General features: G+C 43.7%; 1 protein-coding gene across 1 annotated transcript; it reads right to left on the reverse strand.

Moving 5' to 3' along the window:
- Positions 1 to 7,223: 7,223 nt before the first annotated feature.
- On the reverse strand, positions 7,224 to 26,857 carry KLHL42 (kelch like family member 42). Its single transcript, XM_075003196.1, has 3 exons — positions 25,510 to 26,857; positions 14,086 to 14,279; positions 7,224 to 12,505 (listed from the first exon to the last, which is right to left on the reverse strand). The coding sequence occupies exons 1-3, from the start codon at positions 26,376 to 26,378 to the stop codon at positions 12,054 to 12,056; spliced, it is 1,515 nt and encodes a 504-aa protein (XP_074859297.1). The 5' UTR covers positions 26,379 to 26,857; the 3' UTR covers positions 7,224 to 12,053.
- Between the last annotated feature and the right edge of the window lie 322 nt (positions 26,858 to 27,179).

Below are 27,179 nucleotides of genomic sequence, written 5' to 3' on the forward strand. Positions count from 1 at the left end.
GGACAGTAGTACATTCTGGACATACCCTATTGAAACATGTAAATGATCCATAAAGACTGCAAACCTGAGTCATATGTGGAAGATTCACTAAGTGATGACGCTAGGAAGTGAGAGAAAGAACGCTGGGGTCCATATACTCCTTCCGGCTAGAGTTAAAAAAAAGTAGTGAAGGAAAACACAAGGAGTTCTGCGTCTGCTTCTTCCATTTCAGAAACTATCACGAACAGAACAAAGGAAACGAGGGTCTCCCCTACTTCAGGAAGCTGATGGAGATAAGGAGTGCCAGAGGAAAAATTCCTCGATGCTTTTTTAAACAAATAGTGATGCTCTCAAAGAGGATGTCACCACCTCTTTGAGTGGGCTTCACTTGACTTACCCACTCTTGTTTGCTATTAGTGCTCGGACTTTCACCTTTGTTTAAGTTTGTCAGACTCTCACTTCCTGGGCTTGTCATCTCTTCCAGTTGTTTTCTCAGAAGCAGCCTGGTGCAAGGCTGTCACCACTTTGCCCTCTGAGACCCTGCAGCCTCCATTTTCTTCTCTTCCTGCTTCCCTTTGTAGCAGGCCCTTATTTTTTGGCAGCAGCTTTGGGTGCCTGCTCCCACATTTGGCAGCTACTTCTGCTGTTTTCTAACTATTTTATTTCTCTGTTTACATCTCCCAGTTGCACATCTACTGTCTGTGTTTATTGCTCAGCCTTGTTCTTAACCAAATTGATTTGGTAGAGCTTTTCCAGTCAGATTATGTATATTTACTGTTAGCCATTCAACAGTGCTTAATGGGCATTACAATGTATTTTTAAAACCCTTATCTAGAGTCTATAGTGTACGAAATATGGAGACAACAATGGTGGAACTGCACCTTCAGAGTCTAATAGGTTTCTGCATCAATGTTCCTTCAAATAAGTTGCTTTTGGGGTAGACTGCCTAACTCTCCTGTATTTTATATGCACCTTTGAACAGGATAATATTACTTTGCAACAAGCTTTTTAAAAGACGGGTAAAATTTTCAAACATGCCTAAATGACTGTGGGCTAGATTTTCAAAAGCATCTAGTACCCTTCTCTTTTTTTAAAAAAGTCTGCTAGGCACCTGTCTGCCTCTCTAGACATTTAAATATCTTCAAAAGTTGTCCCATCACTTCCCACACTACCACCAGTAAATGTAAGTGGTTCCACTCACTATTACCTCACATCAGGTAAGGTAAGGTAGCAGAGAAAGGGGGTTTTCTCCTCATCCCCCCACTGATTGCCTCTTGGGCCCTGTGATGGCCTGTTTTTCCCAAACTAACCCTCCTAAGATATGTGTAATCCAGCTCCCTCTCAGCGTTACAAAAATAAAAGTATCTCAGCAGATCATCCTTTCCCCTACTTGGGCTCTGCCCCCACCTCTCCTCTCAGCTCAGGCCCAGCCCTACCCTGGTTCAGTAATCAACGGTGCTTTTGGGGACATGTTGTTTTCTTTAAAAAAAAAAGAAAGGAACCCAGATCCTCTTTCTGTTCTGGGTTCCAGTCCAGGCACACCAAGGTCAGCAAGCAGTTTTAGTCTTTTAGACATGCTACTACTGCTACATAGGCCCTTCCCTGCTTTCAAGCCCCTGGAGTGGTTTCCCAGAAGGCTGTGGTTAATACAGTCTCTCTCCCAATTCTCATGTTACTCACTAGGCCCTTCTAGCTCCTCAGTCCTCTCCTAGTACACCAATCTCTTGGGTCTTTTCTAGAGCTAACTCCCTGCCCATAACCCTGCCCCCCTTCACCAACCCCATCCCAAAGAACAGAACTCGAACTCGAACTCGAACTCGAACTCGAACTCGAACTCGAACTCGAACTCGAACTCGAACTCGAACTCTCTCAGGAATTGCTCCCTAGCTGTGGTGTCCTCTAATGTAGTCTTTCTTGACCCTTACACAGCTTGGGTCATTAGCAGTAATTAAGACACCAGATTACATCAGATGAGTGTGGGGTTGCCAAATGTCTAATCACATAAGCTCAAACAGCCTCACCTTGCTTCTTCTCTGAGGCTCTACCTTCTGTTCACTCTGCAGCTCCTCCCTCTTCCTCTTCCCACCCGCCACCCTCAAATCACTTTCACCAGACTGGGACGAGGGATTGGGCTCTGAGATATGGGGTGGGACTGGGATGTGGGCTCTGGAGTCAGCTGGAGGCAGGTGTTGGAGAGGAGGCTCTGGCATGAAGTTAAGAATACAAAAGGGGATTCAAGGCTAGAGCAGGAGGTTGGGTGCAAGCTCTGAGAGAGTGGTGCTTACCTCATATGGCTTCCAGAAGTGACTAGCATGTTCCTCTAACTCATAGGCTCAGGAATAGCTCGAAAACTCTGTGGGCTGCCCCTGCCTGCAGCATCTCCCCCACAGCTCCAATTTGCTGTGGTTCCCAGCCCTGGGCCATCTGTGCCCCTAGTAGGTGGCCATGCCAGACACTTCCAGGAGTCACACAGAGCCAGGGGAGCTAAGGCACCAGCTTTAGTCCCACTGCACCACTGATGGGACTCCTAGCCAATCCAGGGGAATTGGCAGCCCTATCTGAGGGGTAACTGGTAGGTGAGAGGCAAGGGTGAATTCTATTCCCTTTTAGGGGCCATGAGTGTGATTGCAAAGATTCATTTATTTCAGCATTTGGTACTTAGTTGAGTCGATGTTTACAAAATGACTCATTTTGGTGCCTCAATCCTTAAGGTGTCAGGTTCAAAACACTTTCACAGGGCATAATTTTCAGCAAGTGCTCTGTTCCCCCTGAAAACACAGGCCCCTTTCAGTTGTCTTAAAATGGGCACCAAATAACTGGGGCATTCTTACTCACTAGTCACTTTTGGAAATCTTGGCCTTTATTTGTCTGTGAATGTTCATTTCACTGCACATTCTTCCATGCATAAATCCATGCACAGCATGCTTGGCATTATACACTTTACCTCTATTTATATTTCTTTCCACCTGAACTTTTTTTTTTCACATTTATTTTTTTAAGCCAGACCTGTGCAATTTGTTTTCCTCTCAACAAAGCTAGTTGAACTCTAATCCTATTACAAGGTGTTAATTGGACATAGATAGGGTTGAATTTCAAAAGCACTCAGGCCCAGATTCTCTGATATTTTGGACAACTCCATGGGAGTTAGATACCTAAGTATCTTGGAGAATCTGTGCCACAGCTATTTATTTTGCTTCCATTGAAGTCAGTTGTAAAACTCCCTTTGTTTTTAATGGGAGCACAATTAGATCAACACTGAGTGCTTTTGAAAATCCCAGTCAGCCTTTTCGATAAGTCCTGGGTACTCAGCTCAACAGATTCGGGTCAGTAGTTCTAATAAAATTATGCTGCCAATAAAGCTATTGTCCGACTTCTCACAGACTGAGTGAAATCTACTGGGCCGAGTGAGAGATTTGCTTTTGTTTTATGAACTTCTTTAACAACAGGCTAAGAGTACAAAGCAGTTACAGTGGTTATATTTGTGTGGGTTACGGTTTCAAAGACCACAATAGATTCAAGGAAGAATTTGAAGGCAGTAAGACACAGGAAACAAACTAGAAGATCCTAATTCACATTTGTCAGGACAGAAGCAAGATTTAGGCTTGTCTAACCTTATAAAAACAGCAGTGCAATTGCAGTTCTGCTGCTGAAATTCTTCAGTATTGACACTACCTATGCTGATGGGAGGGATGTTCCAGTCAATGCAGGTAACCCACTTTCCTAAAAGGTGGTAGCTAAATTAGTGGAGGAATTCTAGTGCTGTCTACATGATGATTAAGACTTGCTAATAGGTAAGTAATGTAGGCAACATGCACAGCCTCGTCACTGAAATTGGGCAGTATAAGCACTGTTAAACTTCCACCCACTCTAAGCAGAGTTTGTGTTGTCGACAGGCAAGCACTCCTGCCGACAAGACATTTTACACTGCCATTTGCTTCTGCAAAACTGTTCTTTGGGAAGGCAAGGGGATTAGCACTTATGAACAAGAGAAGTTTTGTCGTTCAATTGGCAGTAAAGACAAAGCCTCAGTTTTGGCTCAAATATGCTGCTTGGGAATGTGGAGGTACTCTACTTTACTTAGAACTCCCTATATCCATTGTTTCGAGTCACAGTACTGCCTTTCTGCCAGCTTGTTTTTTTGTCCGTTTTCCTGTTCAACAGGAGTGTTCTTTCTTGTGAGAGCAAGTTATGGTCTGATGCTGAGAGGTGCTTCACACCTGCAACTCTCATTATGTTCACTGGCATCTGAAATGAAAAGCCATAACACAGCGTACAGGTCAGTGCTTTGTGTTCTCAGTCAGGGATCAGTAGTGCTCACTCAAAAGTTGTTCTAGTAAAACATGTGAGCAGTTTTCAGCTTTTCACAGCATAGTCACCTGACCCTTTGAGACCCATTGCTCCTTCACATTCAGGCTACATCTACACTGCAGAGGTATTCTGAAATCAGATATTTCAAAACATCTTATTTCAAAATAACAGCTACACACAAAAGCTGTGTCTACACTATCCCCTTCCTTTTGGAAGGGCATGGTAATAAGTGAGGTCGGAAGATGCCAATGAGGCACTGCTATGAATATGCAGCACCTCAATAGCATAATGGCAGCTTCAGCAATTCGAAAGTGCCGCTTTCGAATCATGCGCTGCCCTTGTAGACAGAGGCCTTTCGAAAAGACCCCCTAGCCTTTGAAAGCCTCTTATTTCTATTGATGTTAAGAATAAGGGGCTTTCGAAGACTAGGGGGTGGGTCTTTTTTAAAAGTCCCCGTGGACATAGGCAGTGTGTGATTGGAAATCGGTATTTTTGAATCGCCGTGGCTGCCATTATGCTAATAAGGCACTACATAGTCCGAAAGGAAGGTGCTAGTGTAGACACAGCTAAAATGTATTTTGAAATAGCACCCCACTGTTTCGAAATAGCATTCCCAGACAAACAGCACTATTTCAAAATAGTCCCATTGGACGCCATTATGACTTCTTTCAAAATAGCGCTATTCCATGTCTTAACAGCAACTCTATTTCAAAACAGCTATTTCAAGATGGCCATTATTTGTCCTGCAATGAGGTTCACTGGTTTCAAAATAACACATCTGCTATTTCAAACTTATTTTGAAATGCACATGTGTAGTGTAGACACTAGCAAATTTATTTCAAAGTAAGAGCTGTTATTTTGAAATAACTGTCGCATAGACATAGCCTCAGAGACCCATTATGAGGGTTATCAGCTTTGCTTCAAATATCAACACGTGCTCAGGGAAACTAGAAGTATCATGTGACAAAAAAATTATCTTGAAGACTTTTAAGGGGTATACTATCACTGTCCCCAGATAATCAATATGAAGTTAGTGTGCTAATATAAACTTTTTTTAGATGCAATGAGAACTAACCTGGATAAATGAACTGCATCATGGACCTAATCCAAAACTCCCTGAAGACAAAAGGAATCTTTCCAGTAAGTTTAAATGGCATTACATCAAGCCCTATAAATACCAAAACTCTTAGATTATGAATCTGTTAAAAATTCTCTCCACATGCCTTACTGTACATTTGCCCTGTCCTTCCTGTTATTTATACACGTGGAAGTCTGCGATCTGCACCTCAGACCCCCAACATTCATATCATGAAAGGAATGAATGCCAACCACTGAACTGCAGGAAAAATGTTGCAGGAGTGTTCAACTTGGCCAGAGATTAGCTTCCCCTGTTTGAGAACATCATGTTCCTGTCACACCTCTGACATTTTCTTCCAATATACAGATTCCTTCCTACAAACATGTGTTGTTTCTTTGTTTCTTTTCAACTGACTGAGACATGTATGGCAAGCTCTATTGCTACTTGTGAGAACAGTTTATGCCTGGAGGACAGACAGCTGCTGCTGAGCATCTGTTTTCCACCTACCTCTTTGTCTCATCCCCTAAAACATCGTTTCTGTGGACTTTGCTGTGTTTAACATCCACTGAAGTTTAGAAAACCACAAACTAGAGGTTCTCATCCACACTCTAGCTCTGTTCTGCACTTGAATGCAGCAGCTTCCCTCAGCCCCCATGCTGCAGGGGACCTGGAACACGATACCACGCTGTATCACATGATCTAATCTTCCTAAACTGGAGACTTCTTTAAGGAACAGCCAGTGCTGAAAGTGAGATCCATTTAAACAACCCCCAAATTTAAGTAAATTAGAACATTTTTGAAATGACAGTTGTCCCCAGACGTATTAAGCAATACCACTCCTAATATCTCACCAGTCCCCAGCCACCATGAACCTCTCAACTCCTTCAAAATACTAAGGTTAGATTCTACCATGTTTACCTGGGGTAAATGCCACATTCTGTAAATACCCATATTGCTTTCAGTAGGGCTAGTTGTTGAGTTGGACCTCCATCCATATGGGTCGAGGTGACAAAAGAGTTCTCTATGATATGGCCAATAAAAATAATGTTAAACTGATAGTCTAGGACATTTTAAAAATTTGACTTGTCAAACAATTGAGGAAAGTGTGTATAAAGTGAACTGGAAAAAATTAAACCCGTTTTCTCTGTATTTTACTCGGTTCTCCATACCACTCTGTGGGGATTACGCAGCATTATGTGGCACCAGTTACTATTTGAAGAAATTATTAGGGGTAGCGAGTGGAAAAGGAAAGGATGAGGAACTGCAGAGATCAGCTTTATAATGGGAAGCTAATTTCAACTTTAACTATAAAGCATCTATCAACACTCTTAACATCTCTACCTCTTCTTTACATAGAGCTTACAGAAGAGGGAGAGTGCACTGATCAGCTTCAGCAGGGGGACCAATAAGCATAAAATACACACTGCACAAAAGTGGGCAGGCAGCACTGAGTCCACAGAAGGATGGGTCCTGCGTCAGAAATCTGACCTCAGCAATTAGCTGTAAGCTCGCAACAGAAAAGAACCCCATGTTGAGCACTGGCCTGCAGTGTGAGGCATTTTTGTCTCAAAGGAAGGGAAGGAAAGGGGCAACAATATCACAATAGAAGAACCTTCTCCTCCAGTTTTGTGTTACCTAAATGAGAACACCAGAATAGCCAGTGCAACTCTCAGGAGGCTGAGAGATACATCAGAGGAAACAGAGAGAGAGAGATGGGTGTACATGTGTGCATATAAGCAATATCGGACCCAGAGCCACAATGACTATTCGGCCTCTAGTCACATTCTAGCACCAATGGAAGTGAACGAATGATTTTGTTAATTGAAAAATATCATTTTATTTCACTGCATTTGTCATCTCTAGGCACTGTGACAAATTTTTACCACACATCATAAAATCTGAGCAGACTGTTTCATCTTTTGTGGACTGTCAGAAGTTAAAACCAAAAAAGGGAGTACAGTATAGGGTTTGAAAAGCTCACATGAAGGAGCCAAATGCCTTTATTTGCCACTGAAGAACATGGGACTTGGGGGCACTCAGTATCCTGTACAGTTTCGGCTAAGTTGTACCTTTTTTGACAGGGATAGTTCACATTGAAGAAATTGTGTGTGTGTAATGGTTCTAGCTACTGTACAAATATTAAAACATATTCAAAATGCTGAATTCTAATGACATACTTAATAGTTGTTTATTGGTAACATCAACATCACCAGGAAGAAACAGAAATACATGCACAACATGCATTAAGGTACCAGTTTCAAAGGGGGCAACAGAAAGGTTCCACCAAGGCAAGGCTCCTTTTCCAGCATTCTCTCCCTCCTTTTGGAAAAGAAACACAAGTGGCACTGAAACAGGCGCCGAGCATATCAGAGAGAAAACATACGGTATGTACAGAATGTCAGCATTAATTAGAGTATCAGGAGAAAATGTTTAAATGCTCCCTACCTTAAGGCTTTGGTTTTGTTTCTAAAACTTACCGTGGGTGTGGGGAGCCACCCTTTGGTCATCCTTGTAAGTGCAAAATCAATAAAATCTACAAAGACTCACGGCTACTGCCTTCAGAAAGGAATTCTTAATAGCTGTTTATGAACTCGCTACCCCAGTCTTTACCCTAAACGAGCTGCCCTAGATTATAACACCACCTTCCTCACAGGGATGATTCATCATTGCTTGTGAAGTATCTGAACCTTCAAAGTGCTGAGTGTAGTTACTACATGCTATGCCTTCCATTCTCTTTTATGGCCCTGACACAGACCACTTTTCTCAAAGTGTCTGAATAAATGGATTGTCATTTCTCACTGAAATTCGATAAAAGAAACGTTTGTTGGTATAGGTCCCTTTCCTCTGCCAAGAGCCCAAAGTGAGAGAAATAAAAATGCTCTCCTGGGGCTATATACCACCTCATTGTTTCGTCCTTGTTACTGGTAAGAACAGCACAGTGTGAAAGGCAGATGGTCACACTTTAAAGACTGACAAAGTAGTATAATGTAATTGTAGTAAAGCAGGCTGGACAATGGATGTAGCAAGACAAAAACTTCAAAGAAGTGAATATACAGACGTGGAAGGCCAACTAGCAGGACATGGGAGAAATGCTACGGAAACTGGCCAGGGAGATTATGTGGAAAACAAGAAGCTTAAATATCATCCAAATCTTATTTCACATTGAAACTACAGGCCTTACCTGGAAAGCAGAAACTACAGGTCTGACAAGTTCTCTTTGCCTTAGTCTCAGTGATCTTTATGAGTCCTTAAAATTGTCCTCTGTTGTATAGTCTGTTTTCACTAAGGCCAGATTTTACTATCCGGTGGAACTGGCCCAAGAGGCAAGGGCAGTGTCCATGAGAGAATATGAAAGGTTGATGCCTGGGTACACAACCCTGAATGAGGTAGACATGAAGGGCAAGAAGAGATACTAAGCATGGATGGCTAAAGCTCAAAAGACAGGTGGGGGACAGGTGAACTAAGATCATCTATCGCTCATTATGTGAAGAAAAGAAAAATAGCCAATATGTAAACAAAAGAAAAGCTGACAAATGGGAACACAAATCTGTTAAGAAATACAGAGAAGAATGTAAACACTTCTTAAAAGATAGCTAATATGGAGCAAGGTGGAATTCCTACTTGCCTTCTGTCCTAACACCTCCCCACAAGACAATTTCAGTAATGAAATTATAACAAGGCACAGCATTTATGTAGTTCTTTACATGTTCGAAGTGTTTGACAAACATTAAATGATTTAAAGTCAACACCCCATGTGGGATAATTACTGTCCACACTCTGCAGAGGGGAAAAATGGACACAAAGGAGCTAGATGACCTGTCCAAGGCCACACAGTAAGTGCAGGGCAGAGCTGGGATTAAGATTCAGGAATTCCCAGTCCTGTGCTCAATTAAGTAGACCACACGGCCTCTCGTTTTAGTATATTTATATAGCTGCCATTCAATGGAAATTTAATTGCCCCTTAAATTAAGAGTGTTTTACCCTCCCAGGGAGGTAACAGAATGTCTTGCATCACTCAACAACATTTCCATGGGCTGACTAAGTAGTTTGTTGATGAGCTATGAAAAGAGCTCCTTTGCCAGTCTGTCTTGTCTACCAGGATAGTAGTTTCTAAACGATACCGTATGTGGAGTATGAAAGCAAAGGAAGGAAAATGAGACTGGAATGGGACAGTCATGAGGATTTCTTCTCTGAGGTGTGGAAGGCCACACACCAATAATTTCCCCCTGGAAAAAAAAAAAAAGTTTGTGCAACCGTTACTTAAGTCTAATTCAGTATGCTCCTGCACATTACAGCCTGTGCCAGATCAGGTGGATTCACAGCAGAGATGCCAATGTCCGAACAGTCCACAAAAATCATCTTTTTTTTTTTTAAGTCTCAGCTACCATTCCCACCTAAGTCACCAATGCTGGCTCACCAGACCTTAAAAGTAGTGAACTGATCACAGAGCACTGAAAGTAGGCCCTGCCGAGAGAGATTTTCTTTGTCTGGTGTAAAAGAATCATAAAGTTGATTGTGTACATTAACTAAATATAGTAGGAGGCCACTGTGAATGGAACAATCACTCCCAAGAAACAAAACACCCCAGCTTGGGTTGGAAGTTATTCGATTAATGGACACCAGATTTGAAAGTTGTCATTCAGAGATATTACTCTCAGCAGGGGGTGAATCTGGAAGCGATAGCTCTTCACAAACAATTCAGCACAAAAGTCAGTGGGCAAAAGACTGCAGACCGACTGACTCCACTGTGAAGAGATCTCCAATGTATATTGTTCTGATTGTGACTGGGATGCCTTTGGGAGACATTAGAAAAAAAAATCTAGTCCTGCAGAGAACGGAGGAAAACAAATCATCGGATAATATGTCTAAGGAAAGCTGCCATGGGATAATAGCCTCCTGCTCACAGCAACCCAAAGACACTGAAACTACATGTTTTGAAGATATAAAACAGAGATTTGATTAAACTATTCCATTCCAGTCACCTTATTTCTATTCAGGGAATAGATGGGGTTGCTTAGCCTACTTATGTTGCTATAACAGAGGCAGCTGCTCCTTATGTGTCACATCTTCAAAACCATGGCTACCCATGTTTGTGTACCTAGCTGGACTGCAGGCACTACACTGTGAGTGCTTACACTTCCTGATTGCTTTAGTCACACTTGGCCAACAGTTCATTTTGTGGGCACAAAACCTCCAGGTACATATTCTTTCCACCCCAAAAAGAAGCTTATGTGTTGACTGAATCACTGCAGGGGACAAGCTGGAATTCTCCTGTCCCCTGTTATTGAACACAGTCGTGCAACCAGCAGCATCTGTGCTAGGGCCTGTAAAAGCTGTGGCATGGGCTCTGTGGGCTAGGTCTCCCCTAAGGAAATAGATTGCCATGTGTAAGGCTTTCACGACTTTCTACTCTCTTTGCTTTGCCTGAGAGGGAGGGGAGAGAGAGTTGTGGATGTTTCCCAAGCAGATAGAGTGAATAGGCTGTTCAAAACTTGTCAAGTAGCAAAAGAGAGTCCAGATGAACTAAAGATCCCCCCTGATTTTGAGACAGGCTGTGAGGAGAGGAAGAGAACCCTTCTCCCCAAAAGCTATTCTTCCCAAATACTCCAAATTTGCATATTTGAAAATCACAGGTCCAGGTCTCATCTCTCCCTGCCCCTTCCCCATGAGGCAGAAAAGGGATTACCATAGACCACAGGCTAGAGTGGCCCATATCACACCATCTGGTGGAAAGGGTACGGACCAGGATGCACACAGAGCTGTTCAGGTGGTAGCTCATTTACATGAGGTCATCTCTCTTTCTCGCACCTCTGAGCTGCCCCATACTCCTTTTGGCACAGGACTGACTGACCAACCCTTGCACGGAGCCATCCTGCTTAGCCTTCTGGGGTTCTACTGACACATAACTGACTTCACAATCTGTTCCTTTGTTTCTACAATTTGGTTTCAACCACTGAGTCCACGGAAGAGCGAACTGATCAGAAATTATTTTTAAATCACTTCTCCAGCCAAGCACCCTTTCCCCATTTGGAGTTCAGTCCCCCTTTGTGTGTGGGTTTTTTTTTTTTGGTTTTTTTTTGTTTGTTCGTTTGTTTGTTTGTTTATTGTAAAGAGTAGTTCATTGCCTGTCACCATCTGACATTAAAAAAACATCCAATACTCAGGGAAGCGCTTTGAAATCGTTGTACATATGTGCCCAGTGCCCACATGGGTGTTCTGTAAGAAACTATAGGGGAGATTCTGAATCCCCAGTGAGTGCCCAATGGCCATGTTTGCCTTTAAAAATCTCCCTCCTGTTGTTATTGTAAACAAGATAAAAATACTTAGGTACAAATCATCTTTGTGCATCTAGTAGGAAACTGACAGGAAAAACCATACTTAAAAATAATTCCTTACCTTTGATATTTCTCAGTTTATTAAAACAGACAATCCTGAAAGCCTGTTTTCTTTTTTATCATGTATCCTGCTTATTTAACATTTGAATTTCATTAACATGGGCGATAAAACTAAACAAATCCATGTTACTTTATGATACCTATGTCAGGTACTAACAGAGTGCTGTTGAATCAGGAATGCACACATTGCTTGGAATCATTTAAACTGAACATAACAACGAAAAGTAAGTTTAATTGAAATTTTCAAAAATCCTGGAAATATGATGGCTAAAGTGAAAGGGAAAAAGGTGTAATTACAGTTCTAGCATACTGGGCAAATATACAGAGCAGACCAACATGTTTTGTCCAAAGGCTGGAAAGCGTCTAAGTGACTCCCACCTATCTGAGAATATGTCATACTTAAGAAAAATCCGGTGTTCCAAGCTTGTAGATGGTGTAATGTCTCTGCTCATTATATAGATCCCATCATTATGGAGAGTACAAGTCAAGTTGAGACCTGATTTAGACGTGTTCTCCTTGAGGTAGACCCATTCTCTGGTTGCAATGTTGTAAGACTGCACTGTTAACATGTCCTCACTTTGGCCAGATTTTTGGTTAGGTCCCAGTTCATGAATACAACCCCCGACCAGGTAGATGGTTTCCTCAACAGAGAGCATCTGCTGCTTGCGAATGTGCACATCACACAGCTCAAAGTTGGTCCAGCAGTCAGAGATAGGACAGTACTGCAAAATGTTCATATTCCTATCTGAAACAAAGGATAGGTGTTTATGCAAAAATCCAAAGTACATCAGCATAGGATTATGGTATTTCAATCAATATTAGATTGCCTATCTGTGGGTCACACTAGCTCTAAAGAAACAATATATCTTCCAACACTGCACAACATATTTACAAGGAAGTTGGAATGATAATCTTCTCCATTTTGAGACTGGAGCCTCTGATCACTTGTTTTCTTTTTTAGAGGGAAAGATTTAAACCAGTTTTGGCACACTGATTACAGAGTCCAAGTGGTATGCAGGGAGTTGAGGGTTTAGGTGAATAATTCTTATATGTTAGTTTGTGTGTTGTCTTTTTAATCTTTGATCACTGACTGATAGTTAATAATTGCTCCACTCCCTCCCCCCAGAGAAGATACAGGTTGAAACTCTCTTATCTGGCTCCCTCAGGACCTCACCGGTGCCAGACAAAAGAATTTGCCAGACAATGGGGTTATCAATATTGTCTAGTACATTACTGATGCCTCCACAGCTTACTGGGCTCTTAGAAGACATTTAGGGGCAAATTACAGCTAAAGAACAGCACAGAACACTGAGAGCCAGGGCCGGTGGTTGTAAATAAACTTTATGGGACCAGGGGAAACTTGGCCATCCGGCTAACTAAAATCATGTCGGATTATGGAGTTTGCTGAATGAGAGAGTGACAGGTTAGAGAGGTTTAGGCCTGTAGTCTCAGATCTCAGCCAGTGCATCCTTTAAATGGGGACCAGTGGGAGGGAAAGCAGAAAACTCCAGGAAGTTCCCTAGACCTTACCATGCAGATTTAATTTACCTGTGAAGCACTGGCACATTACAGTGAATAGCACAGTGGAAAACTCTAGTGTGGACAAATAGACAAGAGCTAAGTATTTGTTTTCCTCCACAGTTCTAATACAGTAGATGCAAACAGTGTTTCCTTTTTCCTTCTTTCCTCATCCATGCACCATAATCATTGGTCATGTCAGAGGGCACGTACACAGCTCTGCTTTTGCCATTACATTGCAAAGGAAAGCTGCACAGCAACGGCAGGCTAGCACAGTGACGGAAGGAAGCAGACTTCTATTTAAATGTATCATGCATAAATGATGGCTATTTTTGTTTATTTTCTTGGCAGAGCAATGGAAATGCCAGGCTATAACAATTACAAGGTGAACTGAAATGTTTTCATTTCCTTTTTAAAATGAAAAACCTTGTCTGGGATATTAAATTGTTATGCGAACAGATTACAATAAGAAAGGTATTTTAAAAGGAAACAAAAGATGTCAGCTGCTGAGACCTTTGTTTCATCTTCAGCCACCCATACCTAAAAAGGAGACTGAGCTGCATGCCTTGTTTTGCAATCTGCAGAGGTGCCGAGCATGTGCAATTCCTTTAGAAGTTAGGCTACTTTAACGACTGGCACCCTGGTTTGTACTTTTTGGCTGTGAATTATTTTCTACCAAGTGCTTTATCTTAGGTTATTTTTGCTGTTTCAGAACACTTCCATCTATAAACACAGATGAAATTTTGGTCTTGAACAAATTGTTTGTGATCTCAGAAGACAATAGGGATTAAAAGAAATGTGTCTTACCTCTTGTAGTATATCCCCCAACAACATAAATTTTGCCTTTGCATTCACAAGCTGAGAATTCTGCAAGAGGGTTTGGCATAGATGCCACAAAATTCCACCAGTCGTGCTCTGGGCTGTAACACTCCACATTGGAAAGGGATTGGCCGCCAATTGCATAGAGCTTTCCGTTTACAGCCAAAAGCTTAAAATTGGACCTAGAAGACACAGATTGAAGTAATGAAATAGCTAGCAGATGACACACACACAAAAGAAAAAAAAAAGGAAAAGGAAAGGACATTTTTATTACAGTTCCAAGATACCATCATCTCTTCAAACTTGCACCATCAGCTGGTATATCGCAGACTGAACTCTTTTGTCTGTTTCCAGGTAGACTGTAAGATCCTTGGGACAGGACCTGGATCTTCTGTGTTTGCAGAGGTATAAGCACATGGAGGGCATTCAGGAAATTTATAATAATAATAATGCTTTTAAACATTTTATACTTAGATTTCAGACCAGCACATTTTAACTTTAGCTCTTCAGCAAAGTAATCTGTGCAAGCTGCATTGTGTTTTGTGTGTGTGTGTGTTCTGTTGCTCAGGCACGTGCACATGTACACAAATATTATTCTAGTCAGAGTTCCTGGATCTGCATGTAGAAGTAGATTAATGCATGCAATTGAGCCCTGTCCATGGCCTGTGATAGTATTTCAACAATCCATGATAAAAAGGTATTTAGTTTACTACAGGGTGAATGAGATCCTGCAGCAGATGAAAGGGAATAGTTCCTCTCTGTTTTTCTCTCTTTACTTTCACCACCAAAATTATTCTGAAAGTAACGCACTTTGGTATTCTTCCCTTCAGTCAAAAGCTGGAGCCAAACACTAACACAGTATGCTGAGCTCAACATACCAATAATCTGTTTTTGATGTAACAATATCAAAGTTCTATATTTCAACCTCCATTTTACTCTACTATATCCTGCATCTTTCACAGGCTGCAAAGGGAAACTTGCACATGATCTGTGGTATCATTTTGCACCTTGAGCATCTAAAGAAAATGCATGGAGAAACATTCCAGAAATCAGGGAATAAAAGGAGAGATAAGAAGACACAGAAAAACTGAAGAAAAAGAGCAAGATGGGAAAGAGATGGATCAATGGATAATAAAATTGCTTCTTCGGCACAACTTGACTTGAGCCAGATCCAGCAAATTTTACTCAGGTGATACTCCTTGTAAATGCAATTGGTGAAATTTACCCCTCTGCACTTGATCAACGGAAGGTCAATACAATGACTCATTTAGGCCCGCAAAGACTTTAGCAATGCAGTGGCTATCAGTCAAAATGCAAGCTTCACTCAGTGTGTGCATGAGGTTACAAGTCAATAAGAACACTGCCTAAGTAGACAGAGTATGTATGCTTTTGTCTGAACAAAATGAACACTGCCTGGCAGCAGACTGCCCTGCAATTTTTGCATAAATCACATGTGGGGAAACATAAGTGGGGGGGATGGCAGGAGGGAAGCCTCCTTCCAGGTGGAATCATTTTGTTCTTGTAATCCTGAGATGGCTCTGGCAACTCAAATGCTTCTGAGAAAGAATTATTTGCTTTTGATTCTGTTTTTGATGTCATTTACTATTAAGTCACTTGGCACACCTCGAGTCAACAGTCATTAAGTTTTCCAGCTTAAAGAATATGGACTTAAGTGGCAATAATGAGTATGAAATCAGAGCAATTACTTGCAAAAATATTCTGTGTTTCAAAGAGATGTGCCTATTTAAAAAGCTATAGAAAGAAGGAAAAAATACACACGTGCTCTACTGGAGTTCCAAATCTGAGGAACTGCAGATTGACTATATTTGAGAAATTAAGCATATCCTTTAAAATTACTAAAATGTTAGCAGGCCTACGGCTGTGTTTGTCTCTGTTATGAAAGGCAGAAGCAGAGCTCTGGTCTGATAAAATTAGTTCATTTGGGCATATACAAGATCTTTCACCTGATGGCCACAAGGCACTTTGTGAAGTTGGGCACTGACTACACTTAACAGATGATGGCTAAGAGACAGAGAAGACAAATGGACCATCCAGAGTCATAATGTCATAATGGAACAGAACTCAGGTCATCTTAATCAGATTTAGCAGCTCTAATCACAAGAAAATATGGCCCCTTGCTGCTTTACTTGTAGGGAGATCATTAATATCACATTTGCCTGATGGCATCTATGTAATTGGAAGCCTTGTTGGAAATCGAAAGAAAGTTACTTTGTCATTGATGTTATGGCACAAATCTCAACTCCTGATGGTCTAGATGGGGTTCATGTCATACATTCCTGTAAAAGTGTTCAAACTACTTGGGTGATTTCAGCATTGCTTAAGATGATGCTCAGAGCATGCCTGTCACATAAAGGAAGTCTACCTACAGCACTAACTCATTTATTTTTCTCACAGGCACTGATCGTACTTTTTCAGGGCTTGGCCCATAGCTTCATATTGCAATTACCTTGAATTACCACTCACCTTTGTGTGCCAATTACAGCCATGGTTTTTTACAAAATACTAACATGAGGAAACTATCCCTTTTTAATGTCCTTCAGCAGCTATAAACCAGGAAAGCAAGCTCCACACAACCACCATTGTCCCATAACCACTAGCCAGTGTTGCATGGGCCACACTTTGGGACCCACTGATCTCAATACTGGGTCATATCCACTCCTGATGTAACTCCACCGACTTCAATGGAGTTACACCAGGAATTACACCTTTCAAATGCGCCTTATTTGAATGTTATTCAATTTAATCCCAAGGTTCCACATAAATTTGTTGCCTCATTTTTATAGTTGAAAACTATTTACATCAGAGATAGAGATGCATGAAAGTCTGATTACAGGAAGAGGCCTTTACAGAAATAAATCCCATAGCATGTTCGGTTTCCTGTGTGAGTATGCCCAAAAGCCTCTTGTCCAAATCACTTCCTTGTCTCTCATCCTAGGAGGCAAAGAAAGGACTTGGCTAACACAGCATTACATGCACCTCCTCGCCCCCTCAAGACAGGACTGCAAGGAGGAAGATGAGCCCTCAGCTGTGGGGAAGGCCACCCTGCTGTTGAGTGGCCCTCTGTGGTCCTGCTGTGAAACGAGTTAGCGTGCAGCTCTGCTATCATGATGCCGCTGACAGCACCCTTCCCCTCCCATAGGGCCAGAGACACCCAGTCCCTGGAGGCCCAAGGAAGGCTGCAGTCCAAGTAGAGCAGAGTCCTGGTGTCTCTGCTCTGTCCCGCCCCCACACCCACTTTGTGCATGCAGGAATCAAGTGTCACTGGCCCTCCAGCAGCACAGAAAGCCAGCTGCAGCCCCAGTGTCACAGAAGTGAGTTAGTGGGGCAGAACAGACTGTGGGACGGAATAGGATGAGCCGCCGGCTGCAGGGGGAAGCCACCCCAATACTGAGTAGCTCCTATCCTATCCGAGGTGGGCAAAATCCAGCCCATGGGCCGGATCCAGCCTACCAAACACTCAAATGTAGCCTGCCAGGATATTCTGGGACACCAATGTCCTGCAGCCCAGGGGGCTGCTCAAGCAGGCTCCCTACCCGCCACAGCCCCATACATGGCTCAAAGAGGCCAACTGCTGGGAGCAGTGTGCACCTCCCTAGCCAGGGGAGTCTCCACATGCTGCCCCCACCCCCAACACAATCCTCACAACTCCCATGGGAGCTGCCTGGGCCATGCTTGCAAGTGCATGCAACCTGCACAGATCTTCCGCACGGGGCGCACGGCACAGAGACCCACATGCTGGCCCCAGCATCTGGCTGCTTTGAATGGTGTGTGGGGGTGTGACAGGCAGGCAGCCTGCCTGAAGGTCCTGCTGGGCTGTTGGCCAGGAACTGTCTATGGTAAATGCCTCCCGGCCAGAGCCTGCAACAGGCACCCCACCCCCTCCGGCAATCTGACTCCCTGCCCTAGGTCACAGTCCAAACCCTCTTCCCTCCCTCCTGCACCTCTGCTCCTGGTTACACCTCCCTCCCAGATCCTGCACCCCTCCCAGGCTCAGAATGATCTCCTGCACCCAAACTTCCATCCAGACCCCACATCTCTTCCTGCACTTCAATCCTCTACCCACAGCTCCCTCCTGTACCCAGCTTCTGTCCCAGACCCCACACCGCCTCCATTAATATCATGGAAAAGTGTGGCCCCGTGACCACTGACCAAATTCTTGGAGCAGCCCCCTCCATCAATTGTGCACCCGGAAGTACACTGGAGTTTGTCTATACCCTTTATTTTGGCTCTTTGTTATGTTTGCATCCCACACTGGGGCCTTGGCAGAGCAAGAGGCATGCGTGGGATGAATCTGCCCTACAGGCTTTTTGACAGGAGTGTTTGGAGTAATTCCTGACACACAGGAACTGGGAGTGAGGGGATGGAAGTGGGGAAGAGATGATCTCTTCAAGAGGCAGCCTGAAGGTCTCCTAATCCTCTGACTTCACCAGCAGCAGCTCCTCTTGACTTCCTGTAGAAACCCTGCAGGTGGCAGCAGTTCAGTTACAGCTTGCTCCCATGAGCCTCCCTCCAGATGTATCTGCATGCTCCACGGCTGGTGTTTACAACCATGGGATATTATCCACTGGGAGGGGAAGCACACCACTAATTTTGGAGAAAAACAACAATTAAAAATGCAGTCAAGGTAGGCTCAGAGGGCAGGGATGCTAAAGGCACAATATTAAGGAAATTGTTAATAATAATAATTAGGTAACCCTAACCTGTTGTAACCTGCTCACTCAGGAGTGTGGAAAAATACTCCTTGCCCTTGTGAGTACAGCAATTCAGAAAGTTGTAAAGCACTAGTGCAAAAGGGCTCCCAGTGCTGTTAGCTATTCCCCTTGTGAAGGTGGTTCATGTACAGCACTGGTGCTATGATTAAAGTACTGTTTTGGCAACCCTTTATACTTGAAAGCGTAGACAAAGCTTTAGTAAAATAAAACCTAAAAGGACTCTGCTTTTCACTACTCAGTCACTAAAGCCCCTTGTTTTCTCTCTCTCTCTCTTTCCTCACTAACTGGCTTCCAAGAGCATGACTTTCCATATGAAGTTACTTCCTTATAAACTGGGACCCTAATTTTCTGTGATAAAAAACAAACAAACAATATTCTTCACTACAAACAAAATAACTTTTTATTGTGATTAAAATTAAACAATGAATTTTAGTTTCCCTAGCCTCAATATATATAGTTATTAGTTAAACACAATGTTTTACTGATGTATAGTAGAACCTTGTGTATCATGAGCCTCTGTTATTTTTCCCTCTGAATTAACTGAACCACTAGCTGCTTGGAGATGGCAGGAGAAAAGCTTGGGCAGGCAGCTGGTGTCCCTCCTCCCCAATTTATAATAAGAGACAGAAAGTTCTTTGCTAATCCTCCAGATTATCTGGGGTTTTTTTGTATTTGTTTTTTAACATCTCACCAGCCCCTGTTCCCAATTAAATCAGATGAATGGGGTTCCACTGGAAATTTGAAGCACATTCAAAAACCAAACCCAAGGGTGGGGTAGGTTGAATGAGTTACGCAGCTATTTTCAGTAAAATTTAACTAATGTGTTTTTATTGTTTACTAAAAGGTAAAAATTAAAGCTTGTCTGTAAAAATGCAAATTCTGCGTTTTTCCTGCAGCAAACAGATTTCTAGGATCCCTGCTCATAATGCTCAAGACAGTTCAATAAACATGATATTTCAGTACAACAATGTGTGTTGAAAATGTTAACTACAAAGGTAGTAAGTATGGTCTAGTGACTTGGCCCCAGATTAGCACTCAGAGAAATGTGGATTGAACTCAAGCACAAACTTCCTACATGACACTTAGCTAGCCACTCAATCTACGCTGTGCATCAGTTTCCCGTATGTAAAATGGTGATAAGACAACTATACTACACATGGATTTTTATCTTCTCTACATCTATTACTGATTGTGAGGCCCTCCAGTACTACGATGATGAGGCACAAAAGAAACTGGCTAGATCACAGCTATAAACTGGATTGAAATAACTAGTCAATAACCTTTAGGATATGATGAAATCCAAGAAATTTTTAAGGGCAGGGCAATCTTTTTATTAGTTGCTATTCAGCACAATCATAGAAGATATGGGTTGGAAGAGACTTCTGGAGGTCATCTAGTCCAACCCCAACTGAATCATTCCAACCAAGGCTTTGTCAAGCCAGACCTTAAAAACCTACAATGAATGACCTTATTCCTCAAGGTGATCTTTTGGCCACGGGGGTATCACAGTTCACTTGGGTCCAAATTCAGGTCCCGCTAAAAAGTCAGAGTTAAATCACCAACTTCAAGGGGACCAGAAACCTTGCCTCAGTGTTTGCAGCAGTGATCCATGGAATCACCAATTGACTGAAGTTCCCTCTGACAGAGGAACGTGTGACTGCCCTTCCTTGGAAGCATGCTGAGCAAACGGTCTGTTTATCTCAGACTCCGTACACTCCGTTCAATGAACCATTGCGTTTATTGCAGCATCTCTCTGTGTAGCATAATGCCATGAAGCTCTAGCACTGCTGTGGCTGAGGCAGGGTCTGCACCTTTGTTATACTTCTCTCCTTTAAGAGGTGGGACTGTTTGACAGCTATTCATTTTAATACATGGTACCCATCTTCAGAGGTGATTACAAAGACAAGTGTGTGGGGGATGCTGTAAAGTACATGAGACTAAATCAAAAAATCTCATCTAATCTATGTAGGCTTTAAATATCCTGGGGCATATTTTGTAAAAACAGAAGTTTTAAAGAGTCCCCTTGGCAAAAAAGATCCCCCAGCTGTTTGCTCAGAGGGCTACATGTTCAGTGGCTGCTACCAAAAACACAAGAGGCAGAAACACTGCTACAGATCTGGCTCAGGTTAATGAGAATCCCGAATCTCCAGAACAGGGAGGCTTCTGGAGGGATTATGATCTGTTGGCTTACTTTTGTTACTTCTTCTCCACAGCTGGCAGCAAGGCATGCTTAGGGAAGGGCCCACTTGTTGAGAGTCCTACGGTGTGGTCTTAAACGTGCATGGTAAACACATCGTCAGACTTCAGTGCAGAAGAAGGATAAGCATGAGTGTGACAGGGTCTTCTGGAATATGAAGAATGGTCTTGTCATTAAGAACTTGAGACCTTAAAGATCTGAGATTTTATTCCTGCTTCTGCCACTGATTTATTGTGTGATCTTAAGTAAGTCACTTAAATCTCTATGTATTCCAGTTCCACATTTGTGAAATAAAGATAATACTTCCTACTATTTCCAGGGTTGCTATAATGATGGCATCTCTGATACTTTGTTAGAGATACATCTATCTCATAGAGCTGGGAGAAACCTTAAAAGGTCATTGAGTCTAGTCACCTGCACTCACAGCAGGACCTATTGTCATGTGGGCACTTTTTTTTCCCCTTAATCTATTTGCCCTTGATCCACACATGGCTACCTAAAGGATTGAACTCACCACCCTAGGTTTAGCAGGGCAATGCACAAACCACTGAGCTAGCCCTCTCGCCATTCATATGTGCTTTTGAGATGCTAAAATACTATGGCAAGAAATCTCATAAAACTGCTAAACAAGCAAACCACAAAAAGGAGAGTCAGGCTTTCAAAAGCTTGTTAGCTTGATTCATAACTGGGATGGGAGCTTTTGGGGTGAGACAATAGCTTAGTTGTTGGTCCTTTTACGTTGCAGTACCTATATTCTTTCTGGTTTGTCTCACTGATGCAAGGGTGCTCATGTGTTTGCCCTTGGTATCATAAAGTATAAACATCAGTGCATTCGAATTAGAGTGAAATTGCTCCTACAGAACCTAATAAGAGAACAGCATTCAGATTTTTTTAAAAGGTGTCTGAATCCATTTGTAAGCACTTAAATCAGTGGCGTGATGTCACAGAGTCTGGGAACTTTAGAAAGCCAGGCCACTTATTTAGAAGCACAAAGATGCATTTAGGACTCTAACTTTTAGCACCTTTACAAAAACAAACAAACAAAAAAAAAACAACCAACTTTGGCTACATCTTTATCCAGTGTCATTCCTCTTATGGGCCGTGTCTACACGTGCCCCAAATTTCAAAATGGCCATACAAATGGCCATTTCGAAGTTTACTAATGAAGCGCTGAAATGCATATTCAGCGCTTCATTAGCATGCGGGCGGCAGCGGCGCTTGGAAATTGATGCGCCTTGCCGCCGTGCGGCACGTCCAGACGGGGCTCCTTTTCGAAAGGACACCACCTACTTCGAAGTCCCCTTATTCCCACGAGCTCATGGGAATAAGAGGACTTCGAAGTAGGCGGGGCCCTTTCAAAAAGGAGCCCCATCTGGACGCGCCGCGAGGCGGCAAGGCGTGTCAATTTCGAAGCGCCACTGCCGCCCGCATGCTAATGAAGCGCTGAATATGGATTTCAGCGCTTCATTAGTAAACTTCGAAATGGCCATTTGCATGGCCATTTCGAAGTTTGGGGCACGTGTAGACGTAGACATGGAGAAAAAAAAAAGACAAATGAGGTTAATGCAGTGTTAAGCTATAACCATTTCTGTTAAAAATCTCAGGAAATCTGTGCTTTCAAGTCCCTACAGCAATATTCACTCAAGCCTTTATAGTTTGTGAAATACATAAAATGAGAGTAAATTACAGGCAAACTTTGCCTATGCATAACAAGAAGTCCCGTGGCACCTTATAGACTAACAGATATTTTGGAGCATAAGCTTCAGTGGGCAAAGACCCGCTTTGTCAGATGCATCTGATGAAGTGGGTCTTTGCCCACGAAAGCTTACGCTCCAAAATATCTGTTAATCTATAAGGAACTACAGAACTTCTTGTTGTTCTCGAAGATACAGACTAACATGGCTACCTCTCTGGTATTTGCCTACATATAGCGCTCTGGGGACATCTGAAATTTTATGATAACATTAATTTCAGAAAGTGATCTGGGATACCACAAAACTTGAATAATCAGATTATCAAGTTTACTGATATTATTTTATACAACAAACAAGGGAAATAGGAGTAGAAAATGGGAACACTACACATATGCAACATGTCCCACTAACTACTGTGGTACAAACCTTTAATTTTGCATTTCCTGACTTTTTACAACATTTTATCCTGCATTGGCTTAATGTTTCTTCAATTAGACACTGGATGGAAGGAAGGATGGAAGCAAATAATGGAAGATCAACAATGCTCATTTCTCAGTGGCAAATTTGTGTTTGGTAAATACTATTCAGGAGACCATATTAAGCCACCTGATAGAAGTTTAGGGATCATGCTCTCTCCCTGTCAAGAGGATGAAGTGTTGTTAGTCTTAGGTTTACTTCCCCGCTTTAAGAGGCACAGGAAAGAGAAGGGATGCTGTAGGGCCTGATGCATGCAGAGGGCTGGAACTAGGTTACTGCCTCCCTTGATGCAGTAATAACTAATACCAAATAGACTGTTTCCACGATCAGCATCCCCACTATGAAAATTGTTCCAACACCCTTGGATCCAGTTGAGCAAAATGCCTTCAATGTCTGTTGGCTATTCTCTAGTCAAGGAAGAGGTATCAACACTAGTCGATAATTTCAAACTTCTTAATCTTTGGATAACCCTTTTCAAATAGGGGGACACAGCTCAAAAAAAAATGTGTTCAAGTTACCATGCATTATTTCTAAAACTTCATAAATGCATATATCCATGTAAAGAGTAATACTGGACATTGAATCTTTTAAGGTAAAACAAACTGAAAAAGAAGAGAGCTGGTCAGAAGTGGAAAGGTGCAGGTGAAAAAAAAAACCTACAAGATTTGTTCTGAAACACACACTCTTGCAGCAGAAGCACTGGATGTAGGAAATCTCTCCTGTCATGCTCATTTTGCAACTAAAGGTTCCATTCCTGCAATTTGATCAGTGTAGGATCTGCTCTCATGTAATGACTTCAGTGGGACACTGCATGGGTTGACCTTTACGGCTGCACAGAATTCTGATGAAATAAACAGTGTTCTGCACATACACAAAAATCTACACACAAAGATGAGAACACTGAACCAAGACCTATTAAAATCTGGTTTTCAAACACTCAGTGAGAACTATTTACATGCCAAATCATAAGAACTAAAAAATACCCCCAAACTTAGTATTGTCTAATCTGTCAGTTTTAAATGTGTAGAATTGTATAGCTGCATAGTTCTACTGATGATCCTTTAAAACATGCACCAGAAAGAAACATATACAAACTATAAGGTAGTATCAGAGAGGTAGCTGAGTCAGTCTACATTTTCTAAAACAAGATGCCACGCATGCATCTGATGAAGCGGGTCTTTGCCCATGAACGCTTATGCTGCAAAATATCTGTTAGTCTATAAGGACTTCTTGTTGTTTTTTAAAACTGCAAGATGTTTACTTTTTTTTCTAATTGTCATTATCTATTTCTTTATGAAGAAAAACAAAAAAAAACTAATTACAAAACACACTGAATTATATGGGCCACTTCCACTGACAATTATAATACACTTATGGTCACCTTCATCAGCCTTTAAAAACAGCGTAAGAAACAGGAAGAGGGGGTGGATGGTGGAAAGAACACCACCCTTGGGTATACTAAACACTAAGGTATATGAGGAAAGAATTGTGTTTTCATAGCATGTGTGCTGAGAGCCTAGCACAACATCTAAATGCCATGATACAAATAATAATGTGTTTGGTGGATCTTGACTGTAATGATCTGCACTCTCTGGCTGTGTCTACACGGGCACAAATCTTTGAAATAGCCATATTTCAAAGATTACTAATGAGGCGCCTCATCAACACTAGAATGTTTCCGTCCGCGGCGCTTCGAAAGCGCCGCTTTCAAAAGCGTGAGGCTCAGCATGGCTACACGGGGGTCCTTTTCGAAAGGACCCCGCACCTTTCGAAATCTCCTTATCCCGTGTAGCGGCACTGAGCCGCGTGCTTTCGAAAGTGGCGCTTTGACGGAAACGTCCTAATGCTGATGAGGTGCTGAATATTCAATTCAGCGCCTCATTAGTAATCTTCAAAATATGGCTATTTCGAAGATTTGTGCCCATGTAGACACAGCCTCTGTATGCATGGATCCATTGATGTTAACAAGGTTTCTACACGTGAAAGACCAGATTATTGAACCAAAAGGCACAATGCATGGGACTAGGAGAACTTTGCCTTCAGTGTTTTACCACAAATTTCTGTTTTAAATAAAGGTAGATATTTGGAGACAACAAAGCCTACTGGACCCCAGAAACCTGCTTCCCGTCTCTTTTGGTCATTAACACTAGCCAACCAAGAGAAAAGGGGAAAGTCAAGCACTGCTTAAGCTGACAGAGTTGACTCCAAAGATGCAGGTGAGTGGCTAATCAGGCCTTTAATATGAGGGTTTAGTCTATACCTGCATTACCCAATAGGCTGCATCTTTGCAAGGCATCATGTGGGGGTTTACCTCTTCTGGTTCATTGAAGCCATCTGACTCCATTCATTTATGCAGGGATTGTAACAGTGGGCAGCCGATATCTCTTGGCTGGTGATCCTGTAACCCCCGACGACGAACAGGTAGTTGTCCAGGATTGCTGACCCATAGCCTCGAACGTTCACCAGATCCAAGGGCAAATTGTTGGCCAGAGACAACCATCTCTGGGCCACCTCATCATACCTCATCATGGACCAAGGGGCTTCCTCCTGCATGGGGCGACGTGGGGCCAGGCCCAAAGAAGTGGCACCCATGAAGTTGCCGATGGCCAGGAGGGTGGCAGTGCCCTTCATCCGCCTCTCCTTCAGCTGCTGCCGGAGGGCACTGGGCAAGAGGAGGTGGGGGCGGGCCTCAGGCCTACGCAGCACCTGGTGGTAATGGGTGGCCATGAAGTCCAGGCAGGCATCTTGCAGGTCCTGGAGGCCATAGACCTGGGCCAGGCGGTGCAGCTCCAGGCAGTTGCCCAGCCTCACCTGGGAGAGGAGCAGGCGCAGCAGAGGGGTGACCTGCAGGTAGGAGGCGGCCTCTATCAGCTCCTCCAGCAGAGGGGGCTCCTGCTCCCCGCCCTCCTCTTGCTCCAGCCGGGCGAGGCACGAGGTGTTGATGAAGTCCAGCACCAGCTCCAGCCCCAGCGCGCTGAGCCCGCCGCGCAGCTGCTGCTCCTCCTGCCCCTGCCCGGCCTCCCGCATGCCCGAGCGGAACAGGGCGCGGAAATAGTCGCTCTGCTCGATCAGCTTCTTCTTGCACACCGGGTAGCACCTGTCCCCCAGCCGAATCCGCACCACCTCCTCCCCGCCCGCCCCCGCCCCCGCCTCCGCCGCCGGCGGCTCCGCGCGGGACATGGCCCGCTCCGGCCTTCCCCGCCGCCGGCTGGCAAGGGGGGCGCAGCCGCGGACTGGCCGGGGGGACGTGCCGGCGCCTGGGCCGCGCGATGGCTCCTCTGGCGGCGGCCGCAGCCCTTTTCCCGGCGCCGGTGCCTCCCGCTGCAGCGCCGCTGGCCTAAAAAGGCAACGTCGGAGCCGGCGGCCGGGGCTGTGCGGCGCGCCGGGCCCCCCGCGTCTCCAGGCTCCAGCTCCCGGCCGGGGAGGAGCCCGGGGAGGGCTTTAAACCGCGCTCCATGTCGTGCGCCTGGCTGGGGCACGGGGCGGCGGGCTCAGGCCTGCGCTGCCCTTCCCGCGGCAGTGCCCCTACGGGTCCCTTCCGGGTGGCGGCAACCCGGCAGCAGCGAACGGGCCGAGAGGCTTTTAAAGCGGCTATGAAATCGCCCGAAATGCGGGAGTTCCTGGTCCAGCCCTCACGTTTCTCTCCTCTCCGGGAAAAGGGAGAGCTGGCGGCTATGGAGTCACTGATTAAGTGGGCTGATGGGAGAGGAAGGGTGGCCTTCTAGTTAAGGCCGGTACTGCAGTTTCGGTCTGCCAGGAGAGATACACACCCGCATCTCGTAGTGCTGGAAAGGATCTTGGGAGGTCCTGGCGTCCACTCCCTTGCCCTCTTGGCACGACCAAGCACCATCCCAGGCAGCTTTTTATATTATATGTGCCCCAGACCCCTAAATTGCCCTTTCAAGGATTGAGCTCATAACCCAGCATTTAGCAGGCAAATGCTCAAACCAGGTGTAATTCCTAACAGTACCCTCACCTTCT

This window comes from Carettochelys insculpta, chromosome 1 (genome assembly GCF_033958435.1).
Source record: "Carettochelys insculpta isolate YL-2023 chromosome 1, ASM3395843v1, whole genome shotgun sequence".
In the NCBI taxonomy this organism is placed as follows: Eukaryota; Metazoa; Chordata; order Testudines; family Carettochelyidae; genus Carettochelys; species Carettochelys insculpta.

Coding starts and splice junctions, on each gene's coding strand:
- KLHL42 (XM_075003196.1), bottom strand. CDS start 26,378: ATGTCCCGCGCGGAGCCGCCGGCGGCGGAGGCGGGGGCGGGGGCGGGC. Junction 14,280..25,509: donor GCTTCAATGAACCAGAAGAG/GTAAACCCCCAC, acceptor TGTGTCTTCTAG/GTCCAATTTTAAGCTTTTGG. Junction 12,506..14,085: donor TGGGGGATATACTACAAGAG/GTAAGACACATT, acceptor CCTTTGTTTCAG/ATAGGAATATGAACATTTTG.